The 16396-nt window shown below is 40.0% G+C and overlaps 2 protein-coding genes across 14 annotated transcripts in view; one reads left to right on the top strand and one right to left on the bottom strand.

Annotated features, from left to right (window-relative positions):
* Positions 1-1555: 1555 nt before the first annotated feature.
* TRIP13 (thyroid hormone receptor interactor 13) lies at positions 1556-16200 on the bottom strand. 2 transcript variants are annotated; one of them, XM_075417009.1, is made up of 14 exons: positions 16138-16200; positions 15323-15425; positions 13513-13678; positions 13076-13205; positions 11775-11830; positions 9035-9125; positions 7463-7535; positions 6399-6462; positions 6061-6147; positions 5161-5267; positions 3954-4107; positions 3657-3769; positions 2394-2463; positions 1556-1840 (listed from the first exon to the last, which is right to left on the bottom strand). In XM_075417009.1, exons 2-14 carry the CDS (start codon positions 15412-15414, stop codon positions 1745-1747), a joined length of 1299 nt encoding a protein of 432 aa, XP_075273124.1. In that variant the 5' UTR covers positions 15415-15425; positions 16138-16200; the 3' UTR covers positions 1556-1744. The 2 variants fall into 2 exon arrangements, with proteins under 2 accessions (XP_075273124.1, XP_075273123.1); XM_075417008.1 differs by lacking the exon at positions 16138-16200 and adding an exon at positions 15677-15986.
* The window catches only part of BRD9 (bromodomain containing 9), a 33914-nt gene continuing 33450 nt past the window's right edge, over positions 15933-16396 (top strand). For 6 of the 12 annotated variants that reach the window (XM_075417004.1, XM_075417003.1, XM_075416997.1 and 3 more), the window contains exon 1: positions 15934-16091. In XM_075417004.1, the coding sequence (XP_075273119.1) occupies positions 16019-16091 (73 nt within the window). In that variant the 5' untranslated portion in view covers positions 15934-16018. Of the gene's footprint in view, positions 16092-16396 lie in introns of all 12 variants that reach the window. The other 6 variants (XM_075417007.1, XM_075417006.1, XM_075417005.1 and 3 more) reach the window with 3 other exon arrangements.

The raw sequence follows: 16396 nt of genomic DNA, 5'->3' as shown, positions 1-16396 counted from the left end.
TGATTGCATAATGGGTAGATGAAGGGATGTTGTCTACCTTGGATTCAGCAAGGCTTTTGACACTGCCTCCTGTAACACCCTCATAGGGAAGCCCAGGAATTGTGGGCTAGATGAGTGGACAGTGAGGTGGGTTGAGAACTGGCTGAACAGCAGAGCTCAGAGGGTTGTTGGAGGCCTGTAGATAGTGGTGTTCGGGGGTCAGTACTTGACCCAGTCTTGTTTAACTTCTTCATCAATGACCTGGATGAAGGGACGGAGTATACTCTCAACAAGTTTGCTGGTGACACAAAACTGGGAGGAGTGGTGGATACACCAGAAGGCTGTGCTGCCATTCAGAGAGACCTGGACAGGCTGGAGAGTTGGGCAGAGAGGAACCTGATGAAGTTCAGCAAGGGCAAGTGCAGGGTCCTGCACCTGGGGAGGAACAACCCCATGCACCAGTACAAGCTTGGGGCAGACCTGCTGGAGAGCAGCTCTGCGGAGAGGGACCTGGGTGGATGACAAGTTGACCATGAGCCAGCAGTGTGCCCTGGTTGCCAAGAAAGCCATTGGGATCCTGGAGTTCTCCTCCCCCTCTACTCTGCCCTAGTGAGGCCCCATCTGGAGTACTGTGTCCAGTTCTGGACTCCCCACTTCAAGAAAGATGAGGAGCTACTGGAGAGAGTCCAGCGGAGGGCTGCAAGGATGATGAGGGGACTGGAGCATCTGTCCTACGAGGAAAGGCTGAGGGAGCTGGGCTTGTTTAACCTGGAGAAGGCTGAGAAGGGAATCTTCTAAATGTTTATAAATACCTTAAGGGCAGGTGTTGAGAGGATGGGGCCAAACTCTTTTCAGTGGTGCCCAGCAACAGTACAAGGGGCAATGGGTGCAAACTGAAGCATAGGAAGTTCCATCTGAGGAAGAACTTCTTCACTCTGAGGGTGACGGAGCACTGGAACAGGCTGCCCAGGGAGGTTGTGGAGTCTCCTTCTCTGGAGATATTCAAGACCCGCCTGGATGCGGTCCTGTGCAGCCTGCTCTAGATGAAGCTGAGGGGTTGGACTACATGACCCACAGAGGTCCCTTCCAACTCCTACCATTCTGTGATTCAGTGAGAAAATATGGTCCACTCTGGTTCACATCCTTACAACAACACAAAAAAGTAGTATTACAAAATAAATTAAGTGGTGGCTTGATTTTAAGCTTTTGAATCTGCTGTAATTAAAAAAAAAGTAATTCTTGATATTAAATTTCAAGATAAGGAGATGTCAATATAAAAGGTCTGGGCCACCACTAAGCACTTTGAATCCTTCCCAGTTTCATGCTTGTTATTTCAGAAGCAATAACAAATAGTGCATTTATGGCAGAACTATGAGATCCAAAGACTGAATTTCTATTTCTATTGAAAATATAAAAGCAATCAGAAGTATAAAAACTGATGCATGGAGAGAAAGTAAATGATTAAGAAACAAGGAACAGAAGTCCTTTTCCTTGCACTTTTAATAACTGCAAAAGATGAAAAATGACTTTTAGCAAGAATTATTTACAATCTTCTTATTGTCATTTGAAATAAAACTTTTGAAAAATAAGCTGTAAAATTTCTTAACTGTTTATTAATGAATGTTTTGAAAATCTAGATTAGGCATTCCAGGGTTTTTAAGGTGTTGACAATCTATTTTGGAGATATATATACATTGCACAGTTCATATGAAAAATATGTAGTTTTCAGTGATAACAACGCAGACAACTATGAAACAGTAGAGTATCACGCACAGTCTGACAGTTTCTTTCTTTCTTCAAATTGTTTGTCTACTGCAAGTGAAAGAGCCTGAAGAAAAGTTGTCATTGTAACACTGGGGGACTGAAAATTAGAGAACATTTTGTTAGGCACACTACAGCAACAGGCACACATAATATTTTACAGACAAATTACAGCATTTAGAATAAATATTTGACTTCCATGCTATAAAATTTTCAAAATGCTACAAAACATAAAACTGCAGGTTTATTTTAAAACAGCACAGTAAAGTGAAAGTCAAGCTACACAAAGTCTTGAGTCATTCACTGTTACTGTGGATTTGCTTCAAAAAAACTTTGTAACAAATTAACATCATTTATAAAGTTGCAGAGGGTTTTCTTTCTGCAAGAAATTATCAGAGAACCAATATCAATGGTCTGTCACAACATTTAATTAAAAGTGGAATACTGTCGGACAGGTCAATCCCATCCGTCTTCTTCAATCTGATTTTAAACTATGGGCACCACAAAATCGTTTCAGTCTACAAAGCTGCAGAAACACTGCAATTCTGATTAAAACAGGGATTTAGGCCAAATCTTTTACTTCAGGCAGTGTCCAAATGTCTTCCCACCTGTCTCAAAACCAAACCAAAGTATAATTAATAGAATGAACTTACTTGAATATAAAGTGCATGTGCTAGGAAAGGAAGTTTTCTCAGGACCCGGCCACTAAGACCTTCACTTCTTCTGTAGCAAAACAGAGACAAGTGCTGCTTAAACACTAAATATCCACTCTTAAAAGAAGACCTTTCCTTTTTTTGTGTTTCTCCCATAAGCTGCTCTAAAAAAACTCAAATCACAATTCACCAGTTCAATTGCAGCACTTTTAGCAGAAGCAGGAAGCGAACAGAGAACTTCAGCCTGTGAGAGGCTACACAGAGCAGAAAAGCAAGCAAGGGTACAGAAATAGCATAGTCACATTTGCCTGCCAAAGCTTACATCATGCCCTTCACATCACTGTGCCGTATCTCGTGAATTTGGGGGAATGTCCATGCTGAAAGGGTATGGTACGGACATAACCTTCCATCCATTCTTGGCAGGACTTGAAAAACTTGTTTTGAAGGCTGGACTTCACAGCTACTGCTTATGTCATTCTTCCTACCATTTACACACAGCCTCCTTTACCTCACCTACTTGATATATGTTTCCATCTCCTCCACACACCACTGTGTATGTAGAACGCAAACCTCTATGCCTGAAAAAACTTACTTGCTTTTACTCCACTCCTCACTAGTTCAGATTGCATACTTCAGGAACAGAAGGAAAACGCACTTTCCTGACTTTAGGAATGTTATTTGTTCCAGGGTTGAAGTTGAGGGAATGAGATCAGCACTAGGGACCAGCACTTTGGAAAAAAAAGATTACTTGATAATGTGAATATCATCTTTATTGTTTCAAGAATTGTTATGCTGCCACGAAAGACTACTTGCTCTGCTAGCATACTGAGCAAATCATAACACTCTCCATTTACACTTCACTCCTTTTCCCTTCACTTCTCAATGCTACAAAATGACTTAGTAGATTGCAAGGCCAATGCTATTTCCACTAAACTGCATTACAATTCACAATATCCACTGAAACCTAAGGCATCTCACTAATCCAGACAGCAATTTGTCAAGAGGACTTCACAGGGTAGAGTAGAAACCAGAAGCAGTACTAAGCCAAGCCAGATCTGAGAACAAGAAACGTTGGCAAATCCTGATCGCTTCCATTTTCTGTCCCCTGAAAGATTTTGCACTAACCCTAACAGAAAAAATTTGGATGTTTCAGAACTCTAGCTGTTATGAAATTCAATTACTTTTAAACACCATTCCACAACTCATTACATAAATATATATATACACTCCCCCTATATAAAATGTACAATTACAGAATCTTACCTTGAGATTTCTTTTAGTACAAGGCTTAACCTTGACACATTATTTTCCACAAAGCCTATCATCTCTAGCTCTCTGAGGGTCAAGAGCTGCTGTCGAGGATATATTATTTGACACTAGAAAGAAGAGTTGTACATTGTTGTATGAAAAACTTATACACATTCAAAATTAAATTCTACAGTAAGAGTAGAAATACAGAGAAGGAATGAAATTTTTGTGGTTTTGTTAATTAGGAAGTATGATTAAAATGTCAAATTTATTAAAATGTGACATTGTACAGGATTACTTTCAAACTATTACCTTCATCAGTTCCTCCAAGCAAGAAAGATATATTCTAAATATTGCTGCAGTGGATGGAGGTCCAATGTATTGCTTTATGTCAGCCCTGTCTACAAAGGCAATGTCAATTTTCTCCGTAATATTTGAAGTAGTCAGGATAACTACATTGGGATACCTTCAAGACAAAAGCAGATTTTTAGGTCACATGTACAAGAATTATCTCCTTTTATGACTGGAAAATTGGTACCTTCCTTCTTATGACTCAGGCCATTTCATGCAATAAGCAGTCACATCACTCTTGTCAGCCAGTGATTACAACAAATGATCTGAAGCTCCTGGCCAGTTATCAACAATCTATTTCAATGCATAGTCTCTTTCTTTCAGCTGTTTCTCAAGTGTTCGTAGTTTCTCCAACCCTATTTTAGAAGTGATATACACTAACTACCTAGAGCCTACTGGCATAGTTTCTGCCACACAAAAAAGATTGTGAAAAAAAGATACTTGTAAATTTGAACATTTAATCTACATGTTTTCCATTTCAATTCAGTAGAAAGTATATAGTTTAACTGGCAATGTGACACATTCTAACTGTGGATGACATCAGAGTGAGCTTAAAAGAGAAGTTACATCTCCTTGCTCTAAGAAATATTGAAAGAATATTCTTAAACATAGCTATTTTTTAGATGAAGCCTACGAACTTTTATGTATGAATAAGCCACTTATATTTAACTAGTTGCAAGACAGGGCCAAATACTAGGGCACCTTTCTTGCTGTGAAAAGACTCAAGTATGCCTGAAAAGGGGAATGAAGTAGCAGGAATAAAACAAGAGAGGGTATGCTGCACTAAATCCAGCACACACAGCAGACCAAGCATCATTAACAATTGCTTCCAAGCCATGTGTTGTACCAGTCTGCTTTAGAATAACATCCAGAAGCTGTAAATAATGAATGAATTCTTCATTGATCTTATTCTTATCTCTCCAAAGCAGATATCATGATCATCTGTCCTGTATCTCTCCCTAGCTTTAAAGGAATTGTACATCTGTAGATTTGACTGTTAACTCAGTCACATCCAAAATACTCTGTTGGATTACTCCTATTTCTTTTCATCATTAACAAAGAATAGTTCACTAACAAGTTTGGTTTAGTATTCCAAGCAGGAATTAAGAATTAGCAGGAGTCCTGAAAATGTCAATTACCTTTTGCTGTTGCAATAATATGAGTTTACCTTTTAATCTGATCTATTTGTGTCAGTACAGCATTCACCACACGAATAGCATCTGAAGGCTCTGTGCCTGACTTGAAGGCACTGCGGGCTGCTGTGAGGCTTTCTACCTACAAAAAACCAAACCAAACACCAACAACAAAATCACCAAACACCAAAAACACCCATAAACGATTGCACATTTGGAGTGCTGGCAGAGAGCAAATAACCCAGACAATACACCTTCAGATCTTTGTATCTGGCATCTAAGGCTTCATCTTCAAAATCTTTTGTAAAGTAGGAATTCACAGGGAGAGGGAAAGGAATGTCAAGGAAGCAAAGTGTAGTGAGTGAAATTCCTCTTTAGACAGCAGAATGGAGGGTAGTTTTCATTTTAATTAAATTTACGGGGTGGGGATACACACATACAACAGAATAATGAATACACTGAATTTAGAATGAGCTTTTTAGAATGTTATAGGAACTCCAGTATAAGAAAGCTAATGAGCTACATACTAAGTTGCTTAGGTATGCAAGCCTGAAGAGAATATAGACAATAAACTGAACCATAACAATGCTTTTTAGAGCTTTTCAACACACATAAGAGCACAATTAATAAAAATCTAGGCTACTTTGAAGTTTAAAACACTACTCCACTTCTAAACACACAGCAGCAAGAGAAGTTCCACCAGGAAAGGTTTAGCTTCATTTTCAGCTGGAATTTGCCTGCTCAGTCATACTGTGTTTCTCCCAAGTCTGCAGCAGTCAAGATTAAAATCCACTCTTCTGCACAAAGTTATGTAACTTAGAAAAAAAACATAAATATGCTTTTATTGTTCTTCACAAATGAGCATTATCGCAGTTGCCTCCCATCAATTTACTTTCTGTTAAATTTTCTGTATCTCAGTGCTAGTAGAACCATACCTCATCAATCAGTACAAACACAAGAGCATCTTTGTCATCAATTAACTCCTGAATCTTCCGGAACATCTTGGTTACAAGCTTGCCACTCTAGAAAGACATCATATGCATATGTTTAACTATTTCCTTATCACACAACTTTCCAAGCCTCACCATATTTAAAGATGGAAGTAACTGTTTTTTAAAACAACCGTCTAATATAGCTTCTATTTAAGTGTGCTAAAACTTTAATTATTCTGAGTAATCTTTAGTGGACATAGTTATTTTATGAAACAAGCTCAACAGAAACAGTGCAATTTCTAAAGCACAAGGTCTACTTAATTAGCTACATCAATACATACCTCAGAAAACCATTTAGAGAAAAGGCTATGGCTGTTTATCTCAATTAACTGTCCATACCTATACCTGAAGTATGAAGGGAAAAAGAAGCATCAACTTTACTGTAAATAAAAGTCAGCAATATCATTAACTTCCGTAAGTCTCATTCCCTTCATTTCAACTGTGGAATTCTGTGAATTAGTACTTTAAATTACTTACTTTTCAAAACATAATACCTGTTTGGAGTTTAACTGTCATTTCCAGAAATGCGTCTCACTACAATTCTTTGTATTAAATAGCTATCAGAATTCTTTCATTAGAACAGGTGCTATTAAAATATAGTTTAAGTAACAGTTACCATGCTAATGGCCTCATTCTTCTGTTCCTCTAAGATTTTGTTCAGTGCAGCAAGAACACATATAAAAGCATGAAGCTTATTTGCTTAGCTCTACATGGATAATCTCAGGAAAAAATATCTGAACCACACATTATATAGCCCACGTTTATAATAAATCCAGCTTTGGCTAGAGTCAGATCACTCCAATAATTACACATTATTTATGCTACACCTAGTATTTTATACAACATTTCTTTTATAAAAAATTGTTAAGTTGCTATGAAGTTTAAGGTTAACTCTTATTACTTGTCTGATATACAGACTGACATCTGCAGACTGTGGCATTCCGCCAATCCAAGTACAAAACAAATTCGTTACAAATTCACTACCTATTAAAAACAGGCTTTCTGGAACATGAAGATATAAATAGCAGGCTTGATACTCTGTGATCCTTTGCCCTTTAATATTCCTTGACGTACAATGTGAGCACAAACAAATGACTATATCACTTCTGGAATTCGTTTTACATACCTGCGCACAAATAATCACACATTTTAAAAGGCATTAAGATATCCTAACCAGTATCCCCATCAGATCAATTTTATTGCTAGCCAGATGCTCTACAAAAGAACCAGGAACATTAGCACTTGGCACCAGTTATTTGAAATCAAATATTAAATATCTTCTGGCTAGTGAAAATGAACAATTAACAATAGTAAATCAAACTGAAAAATTTCTGGAAATGATCACCTGTACGACAGTCGAATTGTCAGCTTCTGAGCCAATGCTTTACAGAGAGAGGTTTTACCAGTTCCAGGAGGGCCTGGTTTGAAATCAGATCCATACATTACACAGAATCTGCAACAGGTTGTTCATGACATGTAACATCTTTTTAACTACTGTATTTCATTACAGCACTAATTGTAGACAACGATTATGAATACCCGGGTATTTTGAGAAAGTTGCTTACTCCACTACAGTCCTAGAGCTGAGCTTTGAATTTATATAACTTTGAATTATTAGTATAGTTAGTGTAATAGTTCATATGAAGACACCATAAAGCTAAAAAACTCAACAGCCACAGAAGCAAAGTGTATGACCCTAGCACAGCTTATGCTTATTAGCATTCTCAAAAATCAGTGCTATGCTTAAACTTGTATCTTCCTGAAACATACTCTTCTAACATGCAAAACAGAAACACATCATGCCCAGTTAGATCAGCTGCCCACTCTCCCAGAAATCTCTACCTTGGGGCAACCCAGAGCATCTGAAGAAGCATGCTCTGGGACAAAACTTTTGGACCTGGCTTGACATGCTATGGAAGAATCACGAAGACCTCCAAACACACAGGTACAAGCATAATTACACAGAATATGAACGTATGAAAGTTGATGTGCGGGTGCTAAACAAACTGATAACATCAACTAGATGACAGTACTTTCATTCAAAGCAAGTACTGCCATTATAGCATAAATGTATTTTGTACTACAACAGTTGGAACTTCCCAGTCTTAACTTCTGGGTGACCACAATAATGAGCTCATCACTAAAATTAAATATATCTATAATAGATATATTGTTAACAGTCTGAAATAAATAGTTTTCCAAACAAAAACACCTTGCAGCTTCTAAACTGATAGTTATAACTTAAGTATAATCAACGCTTATAACATTTTCACTATGATCTTTTATTTTTGAATACCAGTCTTGATGACAAAATTGTAATTAATCAATAGCTAGCTGCATTTTGCAAGAAAATGGATTCAGTTGATGTTAATCTCGTTTATGGTATAACCTCCACAGTAAGCTAGAACTGACTAAAGATTATGGCTTCACTGAAATAGTAATAACTAAATTAGCAAGAGTGCTGCCTTCATACTCGGCAACAGAATACACAATGTTAATAACACAACACACAGACCGATTTCCCAGTTTCCTCAAAAGTTTTTCTAAAGCCATAACTAACAAATTCTTTAATATTGCAATAGAACTATAACTCATATATGGCTCCTAATGTCCTCAGTATCGGCATTATTTTTGCACTAGATACAAAAAATCCAATAATATTACTCAAAACAAAAATTTAAAAAAATTGTCACTGCATTATAAATTTTAGAATTTAAAATTCTTGCAAAACATAGTACATGTGAACACTGATTTGACTCTGACATGACATTTCATTTAGATTTGTATTATAGAGAGAATATTTCTCTGCTGCTTTTGGATCATCTAATTCCACCACACAGAAATGCAATACAAGTTTTTCCATTCGTATAAAGAGATGGCAAATGAATCTACTTGGTTTAAGAGAGATAATTTTTACCATGCAGCAAAACAACTCTGTTCCACGATATCAGGTTGCTGTCAACATTTTTGTCAGAAAACAGTAAAGTTGTTGTCACATAATCAAGTAACTAAGTGAAGAGAAGAGACACACACAAATTAAAGACATATCAGCACATACAATTACAAATAGAAGCAATCTCCTAATTACGTATATTGTTTACTCTTAAAATAAAAATGGGGCTCCTGTTTTAGTCACAGGAAACTTTTCTTTCTACAAAGGCTGGAAATTCATTTCCTTCTTGCCCTCAGGAAAAAGAATAGCACGTACTGGGCACAAATGGAGTTCCAGGACTTTCACATGAATAAATGAAATACTTTAAGGAAGTGAAGTTATTTTCATTTTCCATCATCCCACTTATAGTGTGTCATTAAAACACAAGCTGCCCAAGCACAGAGAGTCAAGCACTCAAACTCCAGGTCCTGTTTAGATGTCGTACAGGTATACATTTGTTCAGTTTACTGCAGTCAATCCACCAAACAAAGCATTTCCTGTCACATTTTAGTTCCTTTCTACTGAAGCATTTGTATCAGCTACTGTAAGGAATTTGTAGACTGGTTATCCTTTCAAATAAAGGAAATTGCATGTACTTCCCTGAATGCTTGCTTCTAAAAATAATGCCACTTCATTTTAGAATTATCTAGAATTAGGAAGTAAAGAACTCTTTCAATAAAATGAATATGAGCTTCAGGTGTGAACCTGTACTGGTTTTCACCTATAATAACACCTGATATAATACTATTTTGTGTTGCTGTTTCCTGTAATGTACTTTTGATCCATTTGAGTTAAAGGACAATACAATAGTATTCCTGCAATATATCATGCCCAAGATAGAGCAATTATGCAACAGCAAAACACCTGAACTTCATGCAGCATGTTTTTCAATATTATATTGACACTGTACTATTTATAAAATTCACAGCAACCATTTAAGTCTGTAGAATACAACCGTACTCAGCTGGTTGCATGGATTAAAGAATGAACATCACAATTACTTTTACAGAAGTTCAGTAGTTCAGGTTTTGGTCATTAGAAGCTACCACTTCTTTCTACCAACATACACTTACAGTGAACAGTGATCAATTTACTGTTATTTAGTACATCAGTAAGTCTAGTTAGTCTTGTCATTTCACAGATGATTTGGAAAGCAGTTCCATAAATTAAACAAATGTTGATGTGTTAATTGATGTTTACCTTACAAATGAAGAAGTACAATTACTGGAATGTTTTGCTTTACTATAAAAGGTTATAAAGACTTTAGTGAGAATACACTAAGGTACTATAAACAAGCTAATAAGTTAGTTATTTGTGTCCAGAAACTTCAGGTAGAAGCATATATTTTTAACAAGCATGATAAACATCTTAAGGAGTGCTGTCATAAGAGCAATCGAATTGAATTACTTGTGGTTTTTAATCACATCACAATACTAAGCTTCAGATTACAGTATTACAGTTCTACAAGCTCTGGCAGTTATCATTGCAACCTCTGATGAATGCACAGAATCTTCAAACCAGAAAATGACTCCATGGAACTGTTTTGTTTCTTCGGAATATGCTATCAGCATTCAAGTGGGAGCACACTCACTCTAGTCAATTCATTTAGTGTGCATTTGTACAAACAGTAACAGTGCTGGCTGACATTACTGCTAAACCAATGAATTGTCTAGCAGCTGCCAGAAACACACAGTTAAATTTCCATCCCTTTCCACCTAGCCTGCACCCCCTGTTTCTGTTAGAGGGCCATTAGCTATGGTCACAGTGGACCAATTACTGGGAATTCCAGGTGGAAATTAGGCCATCATACAATAAGCTGAACACTTTTAGTGATTTAGTTTCCTTAAGTTAGTTTACTGCAAGGTAACAAGAATACCAGTAAAAGGGAAGCTCTGCAAGTACAGCTGAGAGCAACACACTTCTTTCGTGATAGCAAGCCACCTAAATTGCCTTATCATTAAAAAAAACCACACCAAAGTCAGAACAGATCTGTTGGGATCTTCACAATGGAGAAATACAGAATCAATTTCAAAGAATGCTGTATACATTTTTTCTAAGCCTCTGAAGTTTTTTTTTCCCCACCAATTTTCTTCTCCTCTTCTACAAAAACATGCAATTAATGAGCCTTAAAACAAGGTGTAGTATTTTAATAAAGTGAATTTATACTGTTCGATAGAACATACATTGTTTTCTTCTACAGGCTGATGAATATGTCCAAAGCAAAAGTGAAATCTTCTGAGAAATGTTAAGTTGCTACCAACATAACACCTCCAGCTGTTAAACTTCTGATTTCTGTAAAATAAGCCAATGTGTATGAAGGAACTCTTTATAATTTGTGGCATGAGCATCACTGAACTCAGTTTCATAAGGAAACTTGAGATTTTTCGCAAAGCTGACTTCGCAGTAGTACATACTGATATACATCTGAGATATGATGTTTAATCTCAGCGTCAGCTCTGCCTTCTTTTATTAAGTGTATATCAGAGAAGTATGTAACTACGAAAAATTATATGGAGATTTCAACAAGAATATAAAGCTTTGCAAAATCGCTAAGACCATACTACCTTTCAAAATACAAAAGTATAATAAGCAGACATAAGAATTCTTTCTTGAGCTGGTGATTCCCAAATAACTTCTCCATGGGATGAAGCAAACTTCAAACAGGCTACTTTTCCACACTTACTTCTCCTCAAGCAATTGTAATTGTTATTCATTTTCAACTTACGTGTGATTTTACTTCAGTGTCATATATAAGACTTTCCCAAAGGCCATGGAATTCAGCTGCAAAAGCAATATATTATATACCTGTTTAGGATAAATCAGTCTTGGAACTTGCAATTTACCATTGCAGCACAAAGCAGTTTTCAAATTATCCTCAACTAAAATTAAGAACAGGTTTACAAGAGCAATTAAAATACATGGAAAAAAAAAATGTACGAGTTGATGCAAACACTACTTTCTAACGGACAAATTCAGCAGTTTCACAACTTCTGTTTCCTCAAATAATTATAAGGAGAAATTAATCTTCTTAATGTCTTAACATGAAAGGAAGAATATATCATTCCTTCCACCCTCAATATGGGACGGACCTACATTTTCCCAAGATAAAGAGCTATGAAAAGTTGGGGTGGGAGGAGGGTTCTGAGCCCAATTTTATCATTCAGCTTTTTTTTTTCTTTTTAACATCAACATGTAGAGGAAGAAAAAATCACATTGCTAAATAATGTATAAAAAAACTTCAGTTGTGATTGGGTATCAATCATTTCTAGCAGTTAGTTTCTAGCTTTCAGCAAAGTAAAGCAAAAAAGACTGAACAATTATAAACCACAATAATATGGGAATAATGTCAAAGATTGGATCAGATTGGATTCTTCCCAAAGAGAAATGTAATGGATAGTTAGGCTTTTCACAACATGGAAAGAGCAAGAAATGTCTCAGAACACTGTCTGTTTGAGCTCAAGCTCACACCCGTACTTCTCGTTTCAGGCACAGAATCCAACTTCCCCAAGCATAAGATAGTAGCAGGCAGGCTACGCTCTACTGCACAGCAAAGCCACCTTCTTTTCAGAAGACACTCTGAGGACTCTAAATCTCTTTAGCTTGTTTCAAATGTAAGAGCAGCCCTGTCTTGGGGGCTGGAAGCCAGCAGTGGGCTCTGGAAAATGAATGCTTAAACTGACGAGTTTCTTTTGGGTCTCCAAATAAAAATCTGGAATGCAGCTTGTAGGGCTAAAAATTTGCATGCTTCTGAGTATGACTATACATTTTATCCTACAAGACCAGTTACTTCCACCCATCTGCAAGTATCACACAAATAAATGACGTGCTGTGGAATCACCCATAGTAGTTCAGTCAAAACCATATAAAAGAAAATCCAAATATATTGGTTCCATCGACAAAGGACAAAGTTAAACAATATATACAAATAATATCTTTAACAGGTAACCCTAATAAACACTTTTAGACTTTTCAAAATTTTCTTTCATTGTAATTACTCTAGACCTTGCAGAAATATCACATGGGTACCTGCTGGTAGCACCCAGTGGTTAGCTGCAATGATATCCTCATTCTCTTCTTCAAGGTTTTCAGAGCTTGGTCCTTCTTCATTCAGATGAAAAATATGAAGAGAAAGGCTGCTTTTGCTCAAGTCAATAGGCTAGAATGGACATAAAAAGACTTTAAATACACTGTATTTCTCATTTAAAGCTCATTATAACATAAGAAAGTTACAGTTATCAGCTGGCATTAATCTTTGAAGCCTACTACTTTTGTTTCAGACCTTACTAAGGGGTGTAGGTCCCAAAACTTATTCCTCCTTTTCCTGGTTATACCAGTTGGCCTAATAAAAGATACTACATCGTCCTATAGACCTGGACTCGCTTATGTCCTTAGGCTATCACTATTCTACCTACAACTAGTTTACATGCATACGAACAGAGCTGTACATTCTTGACTGTGAATACCTGTCTGTCTTTCAGTTTCAGCTCCGTATCCACAATCGACACAGACTGCACATTGCTGTTAAGGAAGCCATCATCAAACTCTGTCCACTTGTAATCACCAAATACGACGTTATGTCTGTTCAACAGCTTTAAGACACTCATCCTGATATCTTCTTTCTTGGCCGCACTAACAAGAAAGAAGCGGCATTATTTATGGCATTGACATTTATAAGGAAGTATGAACTAGTATTGGAGTGCTTCATTTCATACACTAGCCTACATGGAAAACAGCTTCATCTCACAAAAAGATGAAAAACAAAAACCCAACCCCCCCAAACAAAACCACCCCACAAAAAAGCAACCCACACAAAAAAACACAAAACCCTCTCACTGCCCCCTTGTAACATTCTACAGAAAACGAATCTATCAAATTCAGTTTGTCTGCAAAAGCAACAAATTTTATACTTGTTTTTAATTTGTGCACTAAAAGACACAAGACAAAGAATACTGTTTGCTCTGTTTGCAGTCATATCAGGGGACATCAAATGACACAGCTAGAAGATTTCAAGAATGGAAATTAGTTATGCAATATGTGTTTCACCAGGAAAAACAGAAAAACTCATAGCCGAGCTATTAGAATGAATTTGGAACACTTAGCTTGGAAGCTCTATTACGCTTTCGTGCCCGAGGACAGCTGATACCTCAGGATGGGGACATGCTATAAGAAAAATTCCAGCAGAAGAGACAAAAACTACAGGAAAAGGAATACCATTTTAAGATTTCAGAAAGGTTTTAACTTAATTTTGCCATTTCAGTGATGCATTCCCAGTGTGAATTCCCAGTTCCTTGTCTTTTAAGTCTGACAAAAAGACAGTAGTGGAGATTTTACACCTTGACTTTAGCAACACCTTGGACACACTCTCCCATAGTATCTAGATAGCCAAACTGGCAAGACAAGGACTGGATAAACGGACATCGAGGTGGCTAGACTGCAGCTCAAACAGTTGTGATTAGTAGTGCAAAGACTAAGCAGAATTGCCAGTAAGTCAGGCAGGGAAAGGTGGAGTGGTGCTGTCAATGTTGGGACCAAGACTGTTTTTTCTTCATTTACACCCTGGACAATGGGATGAAAAGCAACTGCAGCCAGTTCACAGATAACACCAAAGCAGGGAGAGCTGTCAGTATGCTAGAGAGCAGAGCAGCCATCCAGAGGGACCTCTGCACTTTGGAGATATGGTTTGGCAGCAACATTTGGAAGCTCAACAAAAGTAAACGTGAAATCCTGTCTCTCCATCTACCACCCAGATGACAGTACAGATCAGGGGCCAACTGGATGAAAAGCACCTTTGCAGAAAAGGGCCCAGAGGTACTGGTGGACAAGATGGCAACAAGCCAGCAGTGCGTCCCTGCTAGAAATAAGGCCAACCTTATCTTAGGCTATGCTAGTAAGAGTTGCAAATACTAGGGAAAGCGATTCTTTCCGTCTGCTGGCTGTTTGTGAGAGCACATCCAGAGCATTGTGTGCAGCTGTGGGCTCTGCTGGACAAGAGACAATGATATACCCGAGCAAGTCCAGAATATGGCCACTAAGTGGACTGTGAGACCGGGTAACATGATGTGCAAGAAACTGTGAGAAACGGGCTTGTTCAACCTTAGGAAGGGACACCTCTGTGGAAACTCAGGGGAGAGTGCAGAGAAGGCAGAGTGCGGCGCTGCGCACCTACAAGCGCCCAGCACTCTGCTCTGCCTTCTCCGTGGAGAAGGGGCAACGGACAAGGACGAAACCGCAACAGACGCAAGCCGCAGCGAGTCAAGTTCTGCTCAGAGAGACCTGCTGGGTTTCTGGTGAACTTCCACGTGTATCTGAACGTTGTCACACACGCTCGGGAGCGCTTGCTTCAAATCCCCGGCAGCTTCGTCCATCCTCCTCGCCCCTGGGGGGAAAGCGGTGCGCAGGCGTTCAGCGACCGTCACACGGCAACGGCGCGAACGGCCCTTCCCGGCGCAGGGAGTTGCCGCGCCACGTCCGCCTGCCCCCAGCGGGACCCCCACGTCCGCCTGCCCCCAGCGGGACCCCCCCCCCCGGGACACGGCGACGCCAGACACGGGACGCGTCGCGAGGGCCGCCCCGCTCCCCCCGCCGCCCCCTCCCCGGCGGGCCTTCGCGGTGGGAGCAGGCGATCACCTCACGCCGGACACGGCCCCGAGAACGGCGCGCTGCGATCCGAGGACACGGGTCGGCCCGGAGAGCGGAAGGACTGGGCAGCTCCGCCGTCCCCTCAGCGCCCCGAGGGCCGCGTATCCACCGCACAGGGAGTAGGAGAGACCCCGCTCGGGCGCGCAGAGAACCTGGCACACCGGGACACCGCTACCGCCTGTTTGTAAAAGGCGGGCTGGGGAGCGGCAGGCCGGCCCTCCCCCCTTGACCTGGATCTTCCTCCGCAGCAGGCGGAAGGCGTCCTTCTGTCCCGAGCGCTTCCGGCGGGGGGGCTGAGGGCAGGCGGCGGCTGGCGGGGCCGGCTCTGCCATGGGGAAGAAGCACAAGAAGCACAAGGCGGAGAAGGCGGAATGGCGCTCGGCCTCCGCCACGGCGTACAGCGGTAAGGACGGGGGGCGGTTCAGAGTGGGGGGGACCCGTCTTTGTACCCGGAGACGTGTCTGTTCCCCTCTTCTCCTCCCCGGTTGCTGTCGGTGGGACCCGGCGTCCCTTCGCGGGCCGCAGCGGAGCGCCTGGAGGTAGAAGGCAGGCGGGGCGGCAGGAGAGCGGCGGGGTCGGGGGGAGGCGGGGGGCTGCCGCGTCCGCGGGAGGGCGGTGCGAGCGCGGTGGCGCTGGGCGGGGCTGCGTGGCGCCCCGGGCGCGTGGCGGTTGGTGTGGCGGGTACTGGTGGGCTGCGGGCTCCGCGCC

The sequence above is a fragment of the Opisthocomus hoazin genome, chromosome 3 (genome assembly GCF_030867145.1).
Source record: "Opisthocomus hoazin isolate bOpiHoa1 chromosome 3, bOpiHoa1.hap1, whole genome shotgun sequence".
Taxonomy (NCBI): Eukaryota; Metazoa; Chordata; class Aves; order Opisthocomiformes; family Opisthocomidae; genus Opisthocomus; species Opisthocomus hoazin.
Note: the sequence above shows the minus strand (reverse complement) of the source record. Positions and strands in the feature narration are given on the sequence as shown.